The sequence below is a fragment of the Gouania willdenowi genome, chromosome 11 (genome assembly GCF_900634775.1).
Source record: "Gouania willdenowi chromosome 11, fGouWil2.1, whole genome shotgun sequence".
NCBI classification, from domain to species: domain Eukaryota; kingdom Metazoa; phylum Chordata; class Actinopteri; order Blenniiformes; family Gobiesocidae; genus Gouania; species Gouania willdenowi.
In genome coordinates, this window is record NC_041054.1 from 12196125 (window position 1) to 12218096 (window position 21972).

The 21972-nt window shown below is 37.0% G+C and overlaps 2 protein-coding genes across 3 annotated transcripts; one reads left to right on the forward strand and one right to left on the reverse strand.

Annotated features, from left to right (window-relative positions):
• Positions 1-367: 367 nt before the first annotated feature.
• On the forward strand, positions 368-2258 carry LOC114472683 (putative leucine-rich repeat-containing protein DDB_G0290503). The gene has a single exon (XM_028462000.1). It carries the CDS (start codon positions 449-451, stop codon positions 1544-1546), a length of 1098 nt encoding a protein of 365 aa, XP_028317801.1. The 5' UTR covers positions 368-448; the 3' UTR covers positions 1547-2258.
• On the reverse strand, positions 2142-10349 carry cibar1 (CBY1 interacting BAR domain containing 1). 2 transcript variants are annotated; one of them, XM_028462002.1, is made up of 9 exons: positions 10166-10349; positions 8987-9221; positions 8795-8863; positions 7261-7362; positions 7036-7041; positions 6732-6836; positions 5850-5963; positions 4892-5005; positions 2142-2322 (listed from the first exon to the last, which is right to left on the reverse strand). In XM_028462002.1, exons 1-9 carry the CDS (start codon positions 10192-10194, stop codon positions 2206-2208), a joined length of 891 nt encoding a protein of 296 aa, XP_028317803.1. In that variant the 5' UTR covers positions 10195-10349; the 3' UTR covers positions 2142-2205. The 2 variants fall into 2 exon arrangements, with proteins under 2 accessions (XP_028317803.1, XP_028317802.1); XM_028462001.1 differs by having other exon boundaries at positions 2142-2325.
• Positions 10350-21972: the final 11623 nt, after the last annotated feature.

Sequence of the window (21972 nt, forward strand, 5' to 3'; positions counted from 1 at the left end):
GGTTTGTCAAAATGTACAGTTCTTATTTTAAATTAAAATAACACCAGTTAATTCAATTCAAATTAGGAACAAATTATCAGGCTCTGGTCATGTCTGGTTATATCAGTTTTTTTTTTTTTTTTTGTAGTTTCACAATTGTTCGTTGATCATTTTTAAACAAAAAAATAATTCACTCAGGAACTGTTGGGTATAAAAATGGAACTAATTACTAAAATACAAGCACCCATAAAAGCAATTCAATTACAGTAATGTAAATACTTGTAATCTCTTACTTTCCCTTCGCTTGATGACGTCGCCAGGATGACGTCATAGCACCGGAACCTTTAGGAAAAAACAATTAAGCGCCTTTGCCTTTCATCTGAGTTGCACACGTAGAATACATTGGCAACAGGAAGAGACACTTTACATACAGTAAGGTTATTAAACTTATTCAGTACAGTCGGTCACTATGTCTGAAACTACAGAGATGGATCCAAACACAGAGACAACTGCGACCTCTCATGGAACTGAGAATTATCACGGTGTGGTGGACTCACTGGCAATTATTGAGAGGATTAGGTGCCAAACAAATATTTTTAAGAGTTTTTTGGAAAAAGAATGTGCTTTACAAGCCCAGGATGAAGAACAGTGTGACAGTATCCAGCATGAGAAGATGGAGAAGCTGACTTCAGAGAACAAAGATGAACTAAAAATGACAAAGCTGGAAAATGAGAATCAAAGCAAAGAATTGTTGTGTCTCCGGGAACAGTTGGAAGCTGCAAAAACTAGCCTGTTAACACATACTACAGAAGAAGAAAGACTTAAAGAAGCGAACTTGAAGCTTCAGGAGCGTATACAAGGTTTGGAATTTGAACTTGAAGAGCAAAACAATTCACTTGTTGGTCAGATAGAGAAAGGTAAAGATATGAATTCCGAGATTCAAAGTCACAAGAATGAATTAAATGAACGTGAGAGTGAAATAGAGGAATTGAAAGAAAAATCTCTTAAATATTGCCTGAAAATTAAAGATTTTAAGTTGGAGCTTGAAGGAAAAGAAGAGGAACTAAAATCAACATTGGAACAAAATTCCAAATATCAGGATGAGCTCCAATCAGTGAACTCAAAGCTTCAGGAGCATATAAAAGGTTTGGAGTTTGAACTTGAAGAGCAAAACCATTCACTTGTTGCTCAGATGGAGAAAATGAAAGATGAAAAAGATTCTGAAATTCAAACTCACAAGAATGAATTAAATGAACGTCAGAGTGAAATAGAGGAATTGAAAGAAGAGTCTCTGAAACACTGCCAGAGAATTAAAGATTTGGAATCAGAGCTTGGAAGAAAAAAGGAGGAACTAATATCTGCACGGGAAGAAAATGCTAAATCTCAGTTTGAGCTCGAAGCAGCAAAAATCTCTAATACCTCCTCGCTCAAAATCTGTTATTCAGACATTCAGGAGCTACGAGAGCAAAATAATGTTTTAGTTGAACAAAACAAATCCTTTGTTGCTCAAATGGAGAAAATGGAAAGTCACATGTGTGAAAAGGATTTGGAAATTCAAAGTCTTTGATCTTCAGACTGGAATGAAGGAACAAACCAATCCCTTTCCTCCTGAGAACGACATGGAGAACCCTGTTAAGGACTTGATGGAACGTCACCAGGAATTGAACGGACTGGAAGGAGAAGAGGCCAAACTAGAAACCCGTTTGGCAGAAAGTGAAGATGCAGAAACCAATGTTCCCTCGGGTGAACCAGTGGAGCTACAGACTGGGACCAGTACTAGCTCTGCTGATGGGGAGCAGACAGGAGGCTTTTGGGGACAAACTGTATTTTCACGCCGTGTTGGCATCGCAGCAGCTTTTACAGCGGCTTCAACACTGGCATTAGCATACATGGTGGTAAAAGGACGTCCCAGTTTCCTTTTCTCAAGCAACATAATTTAAACCAGGGGTATTCAACTCTAGTCTTTGAGGACCAGATTCCTGAGACTTTTCGATTAATGCTGCAACAACGAATCGATGTAATCGATAATAATTGATTATCAAATGCATTGACAACGAATCGACAACGTCATCGATTTGTCGTGTTGCGCTACGATCTCGCGGAACTGTGACGTCACTCTCATGGAGCAAGAGAAGGAGAGGAGAAGAGATCACCTGCAAGAGTTTTGGCAGACATGATTTTTTTTATTCCTAAAATGTGCACCACGACACCAAAATAGGTAAAAGATTAGCGTCCATCATCCGAGTCCTCCTCCTCGTCATCTTCCGCCTCTTCGGATTCATCGTCCTCTTCATCATCTTCTTCCTCCTCTTCTCTCCTTGTTTGGCGACTGCTTGTTCTTTGCTGCTGTGACAAAAATAAACATTCATCATGCAATGACAACACAAAAGGTTTAATGGTGCTATTCAGTAATTAAATGAATCCCATTTAACACACCTTCCATCACCACAACTTGTGTTTATGATTAAAGTGCAGTGTGATTCACAAACACAAATATGCTGTATGAGGATTTGATGTATGTTTTCTGAACCCTCCAAACGTAACTGGTGTATTTATGTAGCAGACTGTAATCGGGCTTGAGTAAATATTTAAATATAACTGCAAAGTATGACTTCAAGATCCTAGACAAGCCCCCATTTGGTCACAACCTGATTCCTCTTACAGGCTATGTACGATTTTCAAAAAGTTAATGCAGTGACGATGCCTGATTCTTTTTCTCTTCCAAGGATGGAAGACTGTTGATCAGGTGAGGGCATCCAAAGATGTCATTGAGTCTTATCTTCTTTCCCTGGCCCTTTCTAAAAGGACATTGGGAAATTGTGCTTTCTTGAAATGTTTATACTCTTGCTTGTTGGTGACAAATGTGTTCAGATGTGTCTCTGTGAGCTACAAGCTGGGCTTTTCTGAAAACACACCAAAACACTCAGAGATCAGTGCTCAAGATATCTTTAACAGCCTTAAAGGTGCAGTCTGCAACTCTTATAAAAGTGACTGTCATATTTGCTAAAGCTGTCACTGTGTATGGACAGCTTTACATGAAACTAGTAGTTTATGTGAAAAAAAACGACTCATTGAGTCCCCCCTGCTGCTCCTGCAGCCTTTGGCAGATTGCTTTTTGCTTGAAAGGTAATTACTGCTGCTTTATCTACATTGTTTGATTTGTAATTGTTACACTAGAACTCTGTAGTGCATGTGTTATTCATGTGCGCGCAGCAGCCTCCATGTGGGCTGCTGTAAGTGACACTGTGTTGTTGCTGCTGTTGCTGCTTGGTTGGTGTACTGTGTGCACATAGAGAGAGAGAAGCGCTGCAGTAATATGCTATAACAAAGCATGTTATAGTACTGTGATGTTGCTGTCGGATTAACGTTAGCTTATTCGCTCCTCTGAGGGAGGGACTTTGGAAAGTTTGGAGGCAGGGCAAGAGAGCAGTGGGGAGGGATCTGAGAGTTGCGGACTGCCCCTTTAAGACGAAATGGAAACGTTTATGGTCAGAGTCGATCACAAAGTTATGCAGAAGCAGAGTTCATTTGGTTACGTTATAACTGTGTAAACATATAATATATATATAATATAAGTGAATGCTGGAAGTCTGTGGTCTGACTCAAGTGGTAAACTGAATATCGACTGTGCAAAATCCCTGTAAGAAGCTCAAACATGAGAAAGCGTCATTAAATTAAGTTTTTATTTTTCCAAATGACATACTGTATAGTTAATAGTTTTGTCATTGTTGATGCAAAGAACGTGTCCTGCTTATGGGATACTAACCCAATCTTAGGAGAGATAGTGGATTCATGTTAAACATAGATACATGTAGACAGAACATAAGCACACATACAATAACACATTCAGTAGAAAGGTGTATGCAGACCAGCAATAAAAAAAAAGGTTTTATAAATTGAATAATTTGGTAATATGAATCAAATTTAACAATGAACAGCTCAAAATTTTCAGTTTCTTTCAAACCATTTGTGTTTGTGACATCACCAAACAGCATCTATGTTACTGGTATACTTTTAAAGTTTTAGTATTATATTTAATAGACAAAATCATTTGTATTATTATCATGATGTTTTCAATAGTTATTGCCTATGTTAATTATTTTTATTACTAAGGGTGTCAGGATCCGATATTGATATCTGATCACGGTCCAATATCAGGACATTTTTTATATCAGATTATATCAGTCTGCATCTAAAATCTAAGATTATTTTTCAAGGTCTATAACTACTGCTGCTGACTATTGTTCTCTGGTTGAGTAATATCACATGATCAATAAGTACTAATAAAGTATGTATGATTCGTGCTGATATCGGATCAAATCAATATCGGCCAATAACTAAAAGATGCAATATCGGTATGATATGGAAAGTGAAAAAGTTGTATTGAGATACTCTTAATTATTACTTATTATATAACAGTAGAAAGAGAGATACATTTGCATGATACATTACTTTAGCAGCTGAAACAATGTAATTAATCAGTTTTTCAATTTTTTTTATTTTCTTAAATTTTACTTTTCAACATACATACAAGACAATGGCAAAGAAAACAGTGTAAGATGCTGAAAAGACACTCGAAACGATATTTACAAGTTGTGCGTGCGTGTGTTTGGATGATAACTGGAAGGGGTGGGACAAGAAGAAATACTAAAAATAAATAAATAACTCAATTGGAATAAAAAAAAAAAAAAAAAACCAAGAGAAATGACGACAGAAAGCAGTTAAAGATAATGAAATTAACCGTGAAAGGTCTACACAAAAATGTGAATAAATTAAATAATAATAAAAAAAATACTATATATAGCCCTAGCAGTTTCACTGATTGTTATGTAAAGTGAATAAATGGACATCTATGGAAGAAAAGGGACTTCCAGTGAGGAGTTACATGTGTTTTGCACAATCCTTATCTCACCTGTAAACTCCCTGACGTATTTAAGAACAAACCAGTTCGATCCAGAGACATTTTGGAGTTGGCCCGCATTAAGTGTGAGTTGTAGTCAGGGGGACGAAGGGAGTTCCTGAAAACCTGCCGATGACACACAGCGTGACACAATACAGGATGAACAACTGTGTGTTTGAAGAAACCAAAAAGACTTTTACCTGTACCGTAATTAAGGTGATATTTCAGGTTTATGTTTATGACTGGAAGGATATATTTTGTCCTAATCCAGTTAAGCAGAAGCTGGCCTGACAATTATCTTTGATCATCTCGAGGAAAATGACAGCGTGTAAACACAACTGTGGTTTTCTCTGTGTAGTAAATTCAGAAGTGACTCTCAAGCTGGAATTTCTTCATGCCTGCTATTGTGTGTGATTTAATCACCAAAGCGTTGTGCTGTGAGTCACTGCTCTGCTTTATCAGAGTGAGGAGTTTTTGTTTTGTTATGAATGAAAGGGAGATGATTCAGTGCAAAAGCACACTGATGAGAATGTAAAGGGAGGATGGAAGGACACATTAGGGGCAGGTGCAGGACACTGAGGTACATATCAATCACCCATACTTTAGTCTTTCTGTCTAAAAATAGCAGCACAGAACATACATGGAAGTGTAAACACAGGAAATCTATGATAACAATGACATAAATTTGGCAGCATTGGCAGCATGATGCTGAAAGCTACACAATATTAAGGGTGTGGACCAGAAAACATGTGAGTAATGTGTACAGAAGGCCACACCATGTGTGTGTTTTGGATAATAACCCTCGGTGACAACCAGCAGAGAAGCATCATCAGTTTTCATTGTGTTCAAATTCCCATACATTTGTTAACCCTCCTGTTTATTGATACCTTTATAAATGTGTGTGAACAGCTTCAACATTTGGTCACATTGAATGAAACGTGTTACATCACACATCAGATGGAAACCGTACCTCCAGGTCCTCTTCCTCATCCACACTCTGTATACTTTGGAAGGCCAGAGTGTACCTCTCCAAAGCCTTGGCGTGGAATGACATCTCCACTTTCACAAACTCACCAAATATTTTCTGGAACAGAACAAATGATGGCATTTTAATGCTGGAAAACAAATGATGAACCGAATATCTTTTATCTCTTGTTAACCTAATGGGAAAAATGGGACATATTATTTTTTCTATTAGTTTTCTATTGTTTTCGACTACACCCATTGTAGCCCATGGAAACCCTGTCATACATGAAATATTCTTGCATTTAGTTAAGTTAAGGTCGGTAAAAGTATTCATAGAAGCAAAGTAAAAATAAATACAGATTAAGAACTACATTAGATATAAACACACTATCAAATAAATTACTATCAATGACACCCAAAAATATGTGGGGGTGTAAGTTCAGACACAGACAGACAAGTTTTTACACAGCTGTTAAAGCTTGTGGTCAAATTGACCAAAAAGGAACACCAACACCTGCAATATGTGTTCAGCACATTAAAAAATGACCATCATGATAATTTCATGCTTTATCAATTGTACCCATCAAATTTGGAAAAGTCATGAAATATGAAGCAAAAAATAAATAAATAAAGTCAAGTAATTATTTTTTGAATGATAAACATTGAATGGGGTCAAATAAGGGCCTAAATGGGCCCTGTGCAGGGCTAGAATCAGCCAGCAGGCCAGATATTTGAAACTCCTGCATTAATATTTGGGATAAATCTACACAACAAACAGGTTCTAAAATAAATAAAAGATCTGTTGAAGGGTAGATGACCAGATCACTCAGGGTTTGACACAAATAAAGGATCTACTCTGTGAAATGATAGTGTGACATCAGCAAACCTTTATGTCCTGAATCTTGTGCTTCTCAAAATCATCTATGGTCTCCTCGAGCTGCTTAGTGGTGCGCGTGGCATCCATGGTGGCTCTCTGGAGCTCACTTTCAGCCTGACCACAACATCAACAATAACACCACCACCACCACATGTGAATAGATTCAGACAGGAATAGAAATCTTAAAGTTGTGTGTGCCGCATATTTAACACAGCAAAACCCAGAAGGTGACACCACTGCTGCATCTGAACCGTGCAGTCCATCGCTGTGGTTATACAACACCAGTGATGAGACTACGTACACAGAAACATACCTGAGACTGCAGGCTTCGTCAAGGAAACTGGTTTTAAATATGTAGAAAATGTGGCGCCTAAACAACATTGTTATGATGCACACAGGTTAGATTTGCCTGATATTAAATAGTTCCAATAGCTTATTTAGTTTTACAGCTAAAAACCCATACAATATCAGATATTAAGGTGAAATGTGTGCAGGCATGTGTTGAATAGTTCACAAAAAATCATCATGGCGAGGATACAATGATCTGTCTGTCTGAAGGGTTTTTCTGTCTGGTTCTCTCGAGCTGAGCCATCTGTTTGGCCTCTCGGTCTCTGGCGCTCTGCGTAGCCTTTAAATCCTCCTGCATGGATGCACAAGCACACAGGAGCAGAAGTAGGAAAAGTCCACTGTGAGAATGGCAGACGCAGAGAAAAACAGTTGAGAACAGAAGTGTTTCTGATCAGTGCTCGGTGTTGGAATTCCTTCATTGTTACAGTGGAAGAACCAGGAATCTTCCCACTCACACTCTGTGTAAAACAACATCTAACACAATACGAGCACAGATCTACGTCAGAGCAGCATACCTGAAATACCTTGGATGCCTAAAAAAACAAAGTAATATCTTTTGATCTTTCCATCCAGAGCTACTCTGGCACATGTGAATATTGAAATAGCGCTGCCTCCTTGTGGAAAGCACATGCTAGTGTCATTTAGAGCAGTGTTTCCCAACCTTTTCTGTCTCATGTACCCCCGAGGCCTCTCTTTAGATTAGGAGAACCCCTTCATCACTCCATTTTAGTAACATTTGTTCTATTTACATGTCAACATGTTGGCCTCTGAAATCTCCTACAGCTTGAAAATGTCAACCTGTACGTTTAACGCACATTTAACGTGCATTACAATTACTGTATATCAGAGAATATATTTACCTCTATTTTTAGTAATGTAACATGTTGGTAAGAATTTAGTAGGATATTAAAGCCACAATATTGTTTATTCCATTAATGCTGTTTATTGTCAACTGAAATAGGCTTAGAAATGACTCAGCATGTTGGAAATAGATTCATCAATGTTTCCAAGTGCCCCCTGCAATGTGTTCAAGTACCCCAAGGGGTACACGTACCTCTGGTTGGGAACCACTGATATAGAGGGATTGTATGGAAGCTCATTTACAACAGTGAAAGAAAATCAAACAAAACAATTAAGAAAAACAAGATCACAATGATCAAAAAAATTCTCAAGTTATAATTATGAGATCTCATCCTGCTAAATCATAATTATAGTTTAATTATGAGATGAGAGTATCTCAATTAAATGACTTTGCATCTCATAATTATGACTTAAGAATTGTTTTTACTATTGTTATTTTACTTTTCCTGTTTTTTTTTTTTTATTGGCAGAATTGTGCTTCAATAGGATTAGGACGTCTCAGGAAAAAAGTTTTTTTTTTTTACGGTAAACAACATTCAAATCCAAATTCTTAGAATTACATAGTAATTCCAGCAAGTTCATTTTTTTCATTTATTCAGACAATTTTTTTTCTTCTTTTTTTTTTTTTCCAGGAAGTTTACGGTTCTTTGATCTCACATCAAAGTCATCAGCTGGTCTGTTAATGTGTCCTTATAAGGACGTATGAGCAGACGCCTCTGGGGAAGACTGCAGTTCAGCAGCTGAAACATTTTAGGGGATTAAAAGTTGTCTGAATAAATGAAACCTTAACAAATGACGTAGTATGTGTTGTTGTGTGTAGAAGATGTTAAAGAAACACAGCAGCTTTTTTTTTATACACTCACCCTTTTCCGTTTCACAACAGATCCATAACATTTTAAAGGCTCGATTACTTTAGCCTCGAGGCGTTCCACCTGAAAGGCCAACAAAACGCAGCTGAACTTTATTCAGGAACAAGTGTCTCATTAAGCCAAGTACAAAATTCAGTTTTTAAAGTGAAATTCAGAGCATCCAACATGTATCGTAGGTGTTTTTACCTCAGCTTGGCGGTAGTCCTGAATCGTGGCTAGGTGGTCTGCAAACTGCCTCATACCGTTTTTAAGGTTTGGCGTTTCGGTATCAGCGTACACGCCAATCTCTCTAACCAGATTGTCGGCCTTGTCTCGTAGCTTGGCCGTGGTACGGACATACTTAGCAAACAGTTGGCACATTTCTCCAAAGTGTTTCTCCACATTGCTGATGTTCTCCTGGATCTTTCTTGTTTGGCTATCCCTGAAAATGCCAAAACAATAGCGGTAATTCCAGACTAGATTATCCACAGAGGTGAAAGTAATGGATTACAAGTACTTGCGTTACTGTAATTAAGTTGATTTTATGGGTACTTGTGCTTTTGAGTATATTTCCAAATAAGTCATTTTACTTGTACTTAAGTACTCTTTAAAACAATTAATTCATTACATTTCTACACGCAACCATTACTAAGTAAACTATCATTTTTTGTTAGGAAATGATCAACAAACATCGGGAAACTACAAATAAAATGTAATATACCAGACAACAATGAAATGCATCACATCATAGCCGACCAATCAGATTAAACGTAATGCACCGCACCAAAACAGCATTGAATGGAGGTTATTTTCTCGCTTTTAGAGTTTATTAATGTAACTATACTTACAGCCTGATCATTTTGTATTACTTTTTAATTGAATTAATTGGAGTTATTTTATTTGAAAAAGAATTGTACATTTTGACAAACCTTTTATTTTACACAGATGCCTTTGTGGAACATAAGAAATTCCAATTTTGCAAGATTAGATCAAGTCCTTTATAAGTTGAAGTTTTTAAGTTTATTATACTGTATGCAAGGGAACCATACAATATTTATTACCAAAGAAAGGATGAAAGTAACTAGCAACATTTACTTTGAGTACTATTTAATTGAGCTACTTTTTACTTGTACTTCAGTATTCTATGTATAATACTTGAGTAGAATATATCAGTACTCTTTACACCTTTGCAAATCAGAGTATTTAAATCATCTAAACCTTGGTGCTAGACACACACATCAAATGGAGTTTATTGGACACAACAGTTCAGTTATTGCTAATATGCTGTAAAACTGCTCCGAATGGTTTATTTTGTTAAAGCTAGCTCTAAGTGGTAGAGCTTGTAAATAACCGACAGTTCACGAGTATTTTCTCAGTATTTCTTACCTCGCTCTTGCATCTGGAGTGCGGCTCATGTCTGCACACACTTTCTAAATTCAAATATATTAACGTTGATAACCAGGATGGATGAACCAGGTTTATTTTTTCCCCGCTTTAGCATTAGCTACAGTTAGCCGAGAAGCGCTCGCCAGCACGCCAGGCAACCGTTACCATGGTGTTGGTACTTCGTTTCCGCTGTCGCAATGCCTCCTGGGAGAATGAGTCTTTTTCAAATGTTATGCTCATCTGCTTATTACAGGAATAATGTAGAACTGATACAGTGAAATGGGAGGATATGGTCTTGTGTTTTTTTTTAATAGAAAATATTCTAAAGAAAATGCTTTTTTTTAAAAAAAATAAAAAATAAATAAATAAACCTCTTGATTATTTTGGCGAAATATTACATCCATAAGTGTAAGTACAGCAATCAAAAACCAACCTTCATTCACTTTCATATTGATATAATAAATTACATAAATCTCATTAAACAATCCGAAAACAAAAAGGCTCAGAAAACCATTTACATCTGTACAGTTTTTAAAATGTTTGATTGTATGTGAACCCCCTGGCACTCTTGTATTTTACTGTTTGTATACTGTTTGTTTGCAAAAAATAAAAAAAGGAAATAAAATAAAAATAGAACTGATACATTGTTAGTGGTATGCTTCCGCTGTGTAAACCTGTGTAAAAAATAAGACTTAAAAATAATGATCATATATAAAAAGTAAATAAATGTGTAAAGCGATATTTTACAATGCAGTAGAACTGAAATTAATTTAATAGTTAATATTTAATAACACCAAAATGCGCTGGATTAAGCAATGTATGGCAAGCTGTTTTATAACATTTAATCAGTAGGGCTTAGTAGTTGCAATTTTAGTTTTCACTTGTGAGAATTACATTTCGACATGTCAAAATGTATTTTTGACTAGTGATTGAATTATTGATATCTACAATAAACTCACAAAACATTTAATTACAGGACGATCTTAAAATCTATCGCAACTTAATATTTTACATCACTAATTAATGTTTTGTTGTTTACCATTCTTGAATTGTTCTAGAAAGATATTAAATACAAAATGATACATGGCCTAAACATGCTGCAGTTGGCACCAGGTTGATCTCTGGTTGTGGTTCTTTGATCTGAAATGAACTGCTGATTGTCTTTTTGTTTTAAGCCTCTCTGAGTGCCAACAATGCCAAGTTAATGCACATTTCATCAAACAAACTCTAAATGTTTGTGTGCATTCGATGCTTTCCCTAATTCCCTGAATAGATTAAGGTGCATTGCACTCAGACGGCTACAAATATTCCCATTCAGTGATAGCTTGAATGGTTTTGAACCATTGCCAGGAGGGAAATTTGTGCTCACCAAAATGAATGGAGGGTTCTTTGGAATTCCATGATCCTCTGTGTTTGGGAATGCATGAATGTCACCAGCTGCCACGTCCGCTCCTCTATGGAAAATGTCCAAAAACCTTAATTATCACGCTTAATCATCCATGGGATTGAAGCAGAGGAGATCCCACTGTAACAGATTGGAGATGTAAAACACGGTCATTGCATGGAGCTGTGTGCAGGGAATCCCAAGACAAGCTGCTCCAGCTGAGGCTCCAGTGCTAGGGATCCACTTTCCACAATGTGTGCAACATATAAACTGTTCCTGCTTCAGAAAACCAGCTATTGTTCCTCTTTTTGTTAAAAATGGAGGCCAAACTTGTGTTTAATAGGAAGCTCTGTAGAAGGAATTTCAGTTACACATTTACCTTCAAAACAAACTGAATCGAGTGGTCAGCGTGTGCACCTCACAGCAAGAAGAATACAGAAAAGCAATCAGAAGATGTCCCTGAGGAAGACTGACAGTTGGCACTTGAAACATGTCAGGAGATCAAATTTCCTGAAAAAAAAGTTGCTTGAATAAATTTAACCTTAACATATTGAAATAGGCACTAGTTATGTAGGCACAGAAACTAGAAATAATGATAAGGTGGGAGGAGCATGCACCGAGGCTTCCTATTTGACTACCAATGAAAACTCAGGATTTAGTTCTATCCCACCTGCTTCATTTGCACTATAGTTCACGAGTTACATCATGAAATGCAGCATGTTAACTTAAAAGTCATCTTAGTGTGTACATGTTAACAAGTAACAAGAGAAGTCCTCAGTTAGCTTGTTATGGTCTATTGTGAATTTACATATCAACTAGTGATGCTTCAAAATTGCTGAAAAAGTTCATGTTTAATTTTATTTAAGCTCAGATTTGTTTTGTTATTTCAGTTTGAAGCGCCTATCTCCAGCTCTCATTGGGCGTTAGGCAGGGTGGAATAATAAGTGGAATAAAACAGTATTTAATGCAGTGATTCCCAACCTTTTTTGGATCGTGACCCCATTGTTTTCAGGAATTTCTAGCGATTTAAAAGACATTTTTTTTTATGATCATGTTTGAGCTCAGATATATATATATATATATATATGTGTGTGTGTACATATATATATATATATGTGTGTGTGTGTGTAACCTAGGGAGGGTGATAGCAGCCCTCCCTAAGCACCCTGAGACTCTGCGTTGTGTTTGATGTTAGTTTGGAGTGTGTGTGATGCAGGAAGACAAAGCACCGGAGACAAGAGTTCAGATTGAGGCTGGTACCAGGAGCTTTTATTTTGGTTCTCACTGCTCATAAAACGGCTCCACATCCACTTTTGACACCTTATAAATGACGGCAAACAAATGAAACAAAATGGCCCCCGCGCTCAGATTAACGCAAACTATGACGTCCTTGTACAGCTTCACTCTAAAAGGAATACAAAGCGACACCTTGTGGCGACGTTAGGCCACTACCTTACATATATTACTGCATTTTAGTTGAACTAGATTTATATTTCACAAAATGAAAGTATAGAAATACAGTTGTTTAAGATTGTTTTTTAAAATTGTATTCTTAAAAAAAACAATAATAATTAAAACATTTAAAAAAAAAATATCTATTTTTATTTTTCAGAAATTTCAGGTGACCCCATTTAAACTCCAGGCGACCCCACTTGGGGTCCTGACCCCAGGGTTGAAAAACACTGATTTGAGTACCTCTTGAATATATAGATTTTTTTTCTATAGTTATTATTTCCAGTCACCTCCTGAATGGAGTGGGACTAAAGGTGATACTTTATTTGTTAATTTTCCTCTCTTTCTCTCTCTCTTTCAAGTACCCCCTGTAGTGCCATCGCGTATCACTAGGGGTACACGTACCCCCATTTGAGAAACCCTGATCTCATCATAGGTTTTCTTCAGTAATTGCAGCACTTCACCACATGATGGCACTCCACCTCCATCTGATATTCAGCTAAAGACACTAATATGAATGTCCACATTGTTACAGGTGGATTATGCACTATTTCATTATTGTTTATTTACATTATTTACATTATTCTCAGGCTGTAGGTCAGTGATACATTGATTCAGATGCCATCAGGGTTTGTCTGTCAATGTGAGCCTGAGGCTGTTGAATTGTTTGCCTTGGCTGCTACTAAGTGTAATTAGTGGTGGTGGTGGCATCCCATTTTTTTTTATAGTGTGCATCTGACTTTCTCAAAGAACAGATGGTGTTGTTTCCAAACCACCAATTAACAAGGAGAGGCCATAGTGGCCACCAGCAGCAGCTCTGTCTCTGTCTTATATGTTCCCTTCTTGCCCTTCTGTGCTCTCATGTTCATTCTCCTGCTTGTTTCTGCTCCATCCAACTTCCCCTCACTGCAGCTCTGCGATGGAGTGGGTGGCCCAGAGTCAGGGTTGGGGTCAATTATATTTTTCAGTTACAATTACATATTCAATTCCCCATGTTCATTTACAATTCAATTATGATTACAGTGACCAGCATTTTCCCCCCTAATTACAATTATTTTTTTTCATCCTCAGTCAATTACAATTACATTCACAATAACACAATTTCAATTACAATGAATCATACTTACTGAGCCTTTAATAAAAACCTAATAAAAGTGACCCTTCCTCTTATGTTAGCTTTCTGTTAGCCTCCCTTATGATATCGGGTCCAAAATCAGCTGTAAAATACACTAAACACAAATATCTATCATCTAATTTCTTTCCTATCTATTTGTGACCTTGTTAGGCTTTCTAATCAATGAAAATATAGGTTTTAATATTTTTGGTTTGGGTATCTGAGCCTTTTTTGTGTCAGTATACCCCTCGATTTCAATTTTCTTTAAATGTAAAATGTGGGAAAGCTTGGTATGAAACATATTTTAATAATTAACTACATAGAACTGTACATAGAACTGTAACATGGTTCCCCGGTTTTGTTATTGTTATCATAATTCACATTTTTTATACAATTTTCATGGCAATTACAATTAGAAAATGAATTATCTAAACTCGATTACAATTCTAGCTGACCCAAACCCTGCCCAGAGTGCCATGTGAGTGCATTGGTGGTGCGTACGTGTTGATCCTCCTCGTTCTAGTGTGAAGACCTCACATTTGAGGCTCTCCTGTCACACATACTGTACCACACACGACACACACACAGCTTAAGATTCTCCTTCAATAAGACGGAGAAGGCGTCTGCAGGAGGTGTGTGTTCAGGGATGCAGAGGATTATGAACAGTGTGATATCTTGTTTGCCACTTGGTGCGCAACATGAAATTACAATCCGACTGTCAATATCTCATCATGCTGCTTTTTTGGCCAACCTTGCTTTTCTTCTTCTTCTTCACGCGACTTCATTGGCTGAGGGACAGAACAAGTCCAGTGGGAAATTTATCCATCTCAAATCTCACCTCACCAACTCGGATTATAATGTCACGAATTTCAGATAAAACCTAAATTAGGAATTGATTTGTTTTTGTTGCATCCCTCCCTGGAGTATATGCTTAAATATTGAAAAGTGAATCCCCAAACTTGTCAAAGAAATTATGAAATGTGTGTGCAAGGTGAGGTTTAACAACAGAACAGTCTGTATCGATTACGCTGTTATCTTAATGCTCAGGGTATTTGTGATGTACATCCACTTCAGTGTGACAGAAACAGGAGGTCACAGATGTTTTGTTTATTGCACACATGGCTGTGATAAAGGCTTTGCCAAGTCACTTGTTTCACACTAGAAAATTGAGTGTATTCTCCTATAACTCGTGCACCCTTGAACCAAAGTCCTCCTTCTGTAGTTAAGCTCATGCTTGAAGGGCAAACCGATGCAGACACGGTCCAGCGCGTTTATTGACCCAATGAAAAAACCTCCCACTGTCTCTGGGGGGCTTCGAGCTCAGGTTAGGGTCTTTGTTGTCTACGTTCATTAGTGTCTCCTTCACCATCTTTTTACTCCCTCCCTCCCTCCATCTCTATCCCTCCTCTGCTCTTTCCAAACACCCTTATTCTCTGCTGCTCTTTCCTTCCCTCAGGAGTTCAGAAACGAAAATGTCACCACATCAAATTAGTGGAGCCTCCAACGCTGCCTGCCTGTCCACGACTGTCTATTCCACAGAGTGAGAGCATCACTTATGGAAGTTTCAAGAAGTTTGTCTGTGCTAAAACTCAGGGTTACACATCTCCATATCCTCGGGAATTAAACTGTAATATAAATGGGATTTTCTTAATGCAGTCCATAAAAAGTTTCTTTTTGCTACTTTGTGACAAGTCTGTGTAGGAGACATTGAGCCTTGTGTGGCCCACAACACAATAATGTCACCAGGGAAAAGGCAAAAGAAAAGCACGACTCTAAGTAAACTCAGACTGAGATCATGGTAAAAATGTCACAAATGCATGAAAAAAAAAAAGTCAGACTGCAAACAAATAATTGTTTTTTTGTTACTTGTGCCAAATTAGGACAAAAACTATTGACTTATTTTTATTGTTAGTGAATGCTGTTGCAAACCACAAGCTATTTCTATTGGTTAATACAGTAGCGTATAGCAGTGTTTCCCAACCAGGGGTACGCATATCCCTAGGGGTACGTGAGCACATTGCAGGGGGTACGTGGAAAAATTAAGAATTTATTTCCAAGATAATAAAAAATATTGTCAGTCATTCCATAAGTCCATCAATAAAATGGTATGTGTGCGCAATGACTTGTTTTTAACTCTGGGTGAGTTTGCGTGTTTTGACCTACCACTGTTGCCGTAGTAGTCGGAAGTCGCCATTTTGAAAGCCCATGGCCTACTGGTTTCTACTAACTAAGTTCTTGTATTTTCAGCTTGATTAAATGTATGCTTGTGAGTATGTTTACGTGTACTGTTTGAAAGCACTCCTAAGACTGTGTTTGTGAAAATTAAGCATAATCTGCATGTTATACAAATCACGTGAGCATATACATGGGTTTTCCTATAGACAGTAGCATGAAGCTATAGCAGACTTTTTGTATAGTGGTCTTTTTATCCTCCGCCACTAAGTGGAAGGAAGGTGAAAGGGGTGAGAAACCGTTAAAGATACGATAACCAAATTCGTGTGGCTTCAGGGTATCATTACCTTGATGGAGTTCGAAAATGAGAAGTGCATAATTATTTTAGTAATTATTGCCCTTGTTCCGTTTTTTTTTGTGGCGGGGGACGTTGATTGTTTTCTTGTTCACAATTTCATCTAAATGTTAACCTATGACAATTAATTTTTTCTGTTTTTGTATTTAGCCTGCTTTGATTTCTTGTTTCTGGTCTGTTTCTAATATAAATAAGTTCAATTATTTTATTTAGACATTAAAATGTCTATATAAATTTACAAAATGCAGTTTTGATTGAAAATGTTGCTTCATAAAATCATAACTGCGATATCTTTGACCCTGTAAGGGTTTATTGCTTCTCGGGTATAACAAATATAAACTATCAGGCTATTAATAATAATAATAATAATAATAATAATAATAATAATAATAAAAAAAGAAAAACTGATTTAGCAGGGCTGGGATGATTTTGAGTGTTCCATACCAAAGTTGTACTCGAGAAAGCCTTACTCCATTAGCACAAATTGTTTGAAATGGTGAAAAAAAAACATGTTTGAGTTTTGATTTTATTGTGTTTTTTAGTAATCAATAATTTATCTCCACTATACTGTGATTGACTGACTGTCTAAGGAAGCCTGTATCTCCTTATTATTGAACAGCTTTGATCTTGAAACCAGTTCCTGCTGTGTCACCACCACTGCATAACTTATTCATTGCACATTTCATATTCATAGCCTTCTTTACTTGACTGAGATGCATCAGATGATTTCTCTCTCTGTGTCTGGCGTTATTTACTTTAATGCATTTTAGTGGAGTGAGTGAAATGTAGCCAAAAATCTTTGCAAACAGATTTCCGTAATGCATGTTAACCTCAGGGACAGTAAAAGGTCTGCACCATTATTCCCCATAAGCTGTACAGTGTCTATCAATGCCCACTGAGAGAACACTGGAGCATTTCCAGGCCTCATCATAAATGACCACAAAAAGGCCTTAATTGAAAATGACTTCAGACTATTGAAACAGAGGGCGAGGCTTTGCAGGGTGTGCAATACGGGCATATTTGAAAAGGTTTGAAAATCAACCGTTAAGTGCTATGTTTAATCAAAACGATACGTTTATTTTTATTATTATTTTATTTCAGCTAGATGACAACAGAGATACTGAATGTTTTTTTTTTTTAACAGAGCTTCATCTAGCTGCACGAGAGTGGCCACTGTCCTACATCAATATGCAAAGGGAAAATATGGCCCTTGAGTGCGGGGGAGCAGTTCCCTCAAGTGCATTCATTAGCCACCATTAGCATAATTGATTCCCAGTCCTGCCATAAAACTGGTCACTTCTTGTGCCTTGCACACTGGGGATCCCTCAGGGGACATTGTGGGCTAACTTCAATCATAAATCATTAAAGGACACTACTAGCCAATGGACTATTGCAAGTCCCCAGAGCCACGTGAGCTACAGTAATACTGTCAATGACGTCTAAATCATTGAGGTGACACTAAAGTGCCAACGGGCTGACATTTCTCTTTCACCTTGTCCTTATTTCTGCGGTTGTAATCCTAAAAAATATACATTGGTAATATACAGCATGTACGTATGATATGTACATATGGAATCAACCAAACAATGATCTCACAGAAGAACTGAGAATAATGAAGAGTTAAAATGAAATGTATCTTCAATGAGGAATCATCTAATTAGTATTCTGTGAGATTTCCCTCAGCCATAACTTATTTTAGTGATTAAATGAGCATCAGGAATGCAGACCAGTTACTGCTGAAGTCATCATGGTTATTAGCTTTGTCTGTTTCCCACTCCCCAGTATCACCATTCAAAGCAGGTGTGTGGCTTATTAAGGCTCCTATTAGAAAGTGAGAAACCGAGTCACTTACTGTGCAATAAGTGACTTTTTATTCTTGCCATCCCGTCTTTCCCCATCTGTCTGGCAATCAATCCATCCATCCCTTCTCTTTACAGTCTAATTAAACTCATCAACTTGTGCAGTGAAGGTTCGCAGCATCTCGAAGAGGCTGACTTAGAGCGACTCAGAGGGAAGGGAAGGGAGGCATCGAGGGGCATCCTCATGGTGGATCGTCTCCTTGCAAAATAAAACATATTCATAAAGAATATTCATTACCTCCACCAGCCATCCCACAGATGGCCAGAAAATTGACTTTGTGTTGGGATGTGGATTCAGGCATGCATATTAATGGCAGGCAGATGTAAACGCATATTCATAATCTTTGGCTTCTCTCTTTCTGTGACAGACGAAATGGAAATGCATCCACTTAGGAGCGGGGCGGGGGTGGGGGGTTGGGGGGGGGGAAATTGAGCTGCATCTGAGACGCAAATCACTCCTACTGTGCTGTTGGCACTGCGAGATTGGTTTGCATTTACGCCGAGTTGCTCTACGTATAGTTATGCATTATTTCAGGCATTCTCTCTCTAAAGCAAATACTCCCAAAAGGTCAGTATGTTTAGCCACAGAACCAACTGCATGCTATTGGAATTGCAAACTAGTCATGTGGCATTTTACTCCCAATAATAGTCTCCCAAATAATTTCTCCCATATTTAAAAAAAACAAACACTTAATGCGATTAAGAAATTATGCCATATCCATATTGCCTAATAAACTGCGCTCGTATGCAGGATAAGCAGGTACTCAGATGTCACAGCACATTTCATTCTTTGTTAGATTTTTTTCAATGCTAACAACTTTTGATTTTAAGTCATGTTTTTATAACCACAAGAGGACAGTAGTGCTTTCTTTACTTCTGAAATTATGTGGTTGAGGTATTTCCAATGCAGACATAGGCAACCTGCGGCCCGGGGGCCACATGCGGCCCTCGGTCTAATTGTGTGCGGCCTCCAAAATAAAACTGTAATGCATGAAGTTGGAAGTTATATGAAGCCCAACATAACACACAAAACTCCAGAAACACAGAAAATGACACTAAAATGTGCAAAATGTTAACAAAAGTACTCAAAGACACACTAAACAACCACTTAAACACAAAATGACTACAAAAAAACAACATATACAAAGGACTTCAGAGACTCACAAAATGCCAACAAAATGACACAAAATGACAGAAAAATACACAAAAAGACAATAACACAAAAATACACATAATGACTTGAAAAATGCACAAAAATGCAAAAAAAAAAAAAAAATTCCCGTATTGTCAAGAAAATAGACAAAATGAATTAAAAAACTCAAAAAACACAAGGAAAACCCACGAAAAAGGACTAGAAAGACAAAACCCTTTGTTGTTTCCTGTATTAATGCTCAAATTGGTAATTTTTCAAATTGCTAATATAAATGTTGATAATGTGGCCCTCGGATCAGACAATGACATATTTGTGGGCCCCGCTCTGATAGAAGTAGCCCGTCTCTGTTCTATTGTTACATTTAAAATGCAATGTGCTCCTTATTTATAACAACTTGTAACAGCCTGTGTTTGGTTATTGACAGTAGTGTCTAATTTAACAAATTAACTGTGTCGTATAATAAAATAATTATACTTTAAACACATTTATCTCAATGTTAGCAAGTCACAACAACAAAGCCTAAGCCTAGTCTTATTAATCACTTTGAGATTTTCTATATATAACCTAAATGTCTAATTATAATGATTTACAATCATTGTGAAGGTACAACACTTGTTTCGATGTTTAAGATAAATGAATAAATAAAATGATGTCAACAATAAACATGAGCGCAGTCACTCAGCCATTTACATATTAAGCCCTGTCTTCATGTTACAGCCTACATATAGTAATGGGTTGGTTTTTTATATAAATGTTCTTGTAAACGCCTTTTCTTTTTCAGTGTCCAGTCTAAAGAATAAAGTCTTCATTGTAAGTGTGTGCCAATATGGAATATTAAAGCCAGTTAACAATGAAAAGTGTTAAATCAATGAAAGCCATAAAAGTTATTGAGTGGTATAAAGAGTGGTGGACGAGGGGAGGCAATAGTGAACCTGAATTATCATGTTAATTTTATATATAGTCTTCAAATGAAGCAGAAAACCCAATAAAGTTCAATTAAGCAACTAGCCTTCTGTTCCCATTTAGGATTTTATAGTCGCATCTGTGCTAAATCACTGAATCTGTGCTTTGTCCAAAGTGTTTGCAAAGGTTTGGAACCCAAAAGCTTTTAACTGGGGCTGTCATGTGATTTTGGTCCAAACCTACCTATTGTGATCCAATACTGTTTCTTGGACTTCCATAAAGCTGGCAAAGAACAGATATGAGATAAAAAATTAAGATGTAATGTAAAAATAAAAAATGACTATAACAAGGACATTTTCTAATAAACGATAATGTCAGTCACATGACTGTGAATTAAAAAAAGGATGCTCTTTGGAACAATTAATTGCTGCATTATAGTGTTTTTATTGTTTCCAAATCCAAAACCTGTACATCAATACAATTAATTTTGGATTTGTTATTTAGAAGAAACAAACTGTATTCTTTTACCAAAATGATAAAAAGTTTTTTCGTTCAAGCATAAAAAAATGAATAAAATATAATTTCTGAGAAAATTAGATCACTTGGTTCTTCAAGTTCGTTCATGACCCATGTAACGAGACAACACCCTCAAGTGAGAAATGAATTGCGGGTGAAATTCCTCAAACCTAAAGGCCATTTTAAAGGAGAAAAAAAGCCTCACCCTGAAATTAAACCCAAGCCCATCTGAGTTTAGTCAGAACGGTAATGTGTGTTTGAAGAAACTAGTATGCTCATGGCATGTGAGTGGAATCAAACCTGCAGCAGATATATAGATATGTCAGGATGTGGTGAGAAAAGCCCAGATGTAGAGAAGGAGGAGGCAGGAGTCATGTTTTGAATTAAAATAAATTTAATAACCAAAAAGTACAAAATAAGAGAAAAAGCATTTACGTAAAATAAAGTCATAAAAATACACTAAACTAAACTGACACACAATGGGCAACACCAAACAGTCATCTATCTGTGTCCAAACACTCTTTAAATAGTGAGGGTGGGTAATTAAGAGATAAGAAACACCTGAGTGGAAACAGAAAGCAGCTTAGGTCTACAATCAGACTTCAGGCAAATGCGGCCCAATCCTATTTTTTTGTCCAACTGCGACCTGTATCTGATCTATAAAGATATTTTATTTTTATTAACCTTTGACAACTGAAAGCAGTTAGGGTTAATGTTAACAGATTAATAAGAACCCGACAAAACTACATTAACAGAAGCAAAGACAAATACTGCTAAAAGAGAACCAAGTCAAAAACCAAAAACTACCTAGACCACCGCAGGCCATAACAGAATAGATCACTATCACCCAATAGTTCCAAGCATGGAATTAGTTGTACAGAAAAAAAAAAAAATCTATT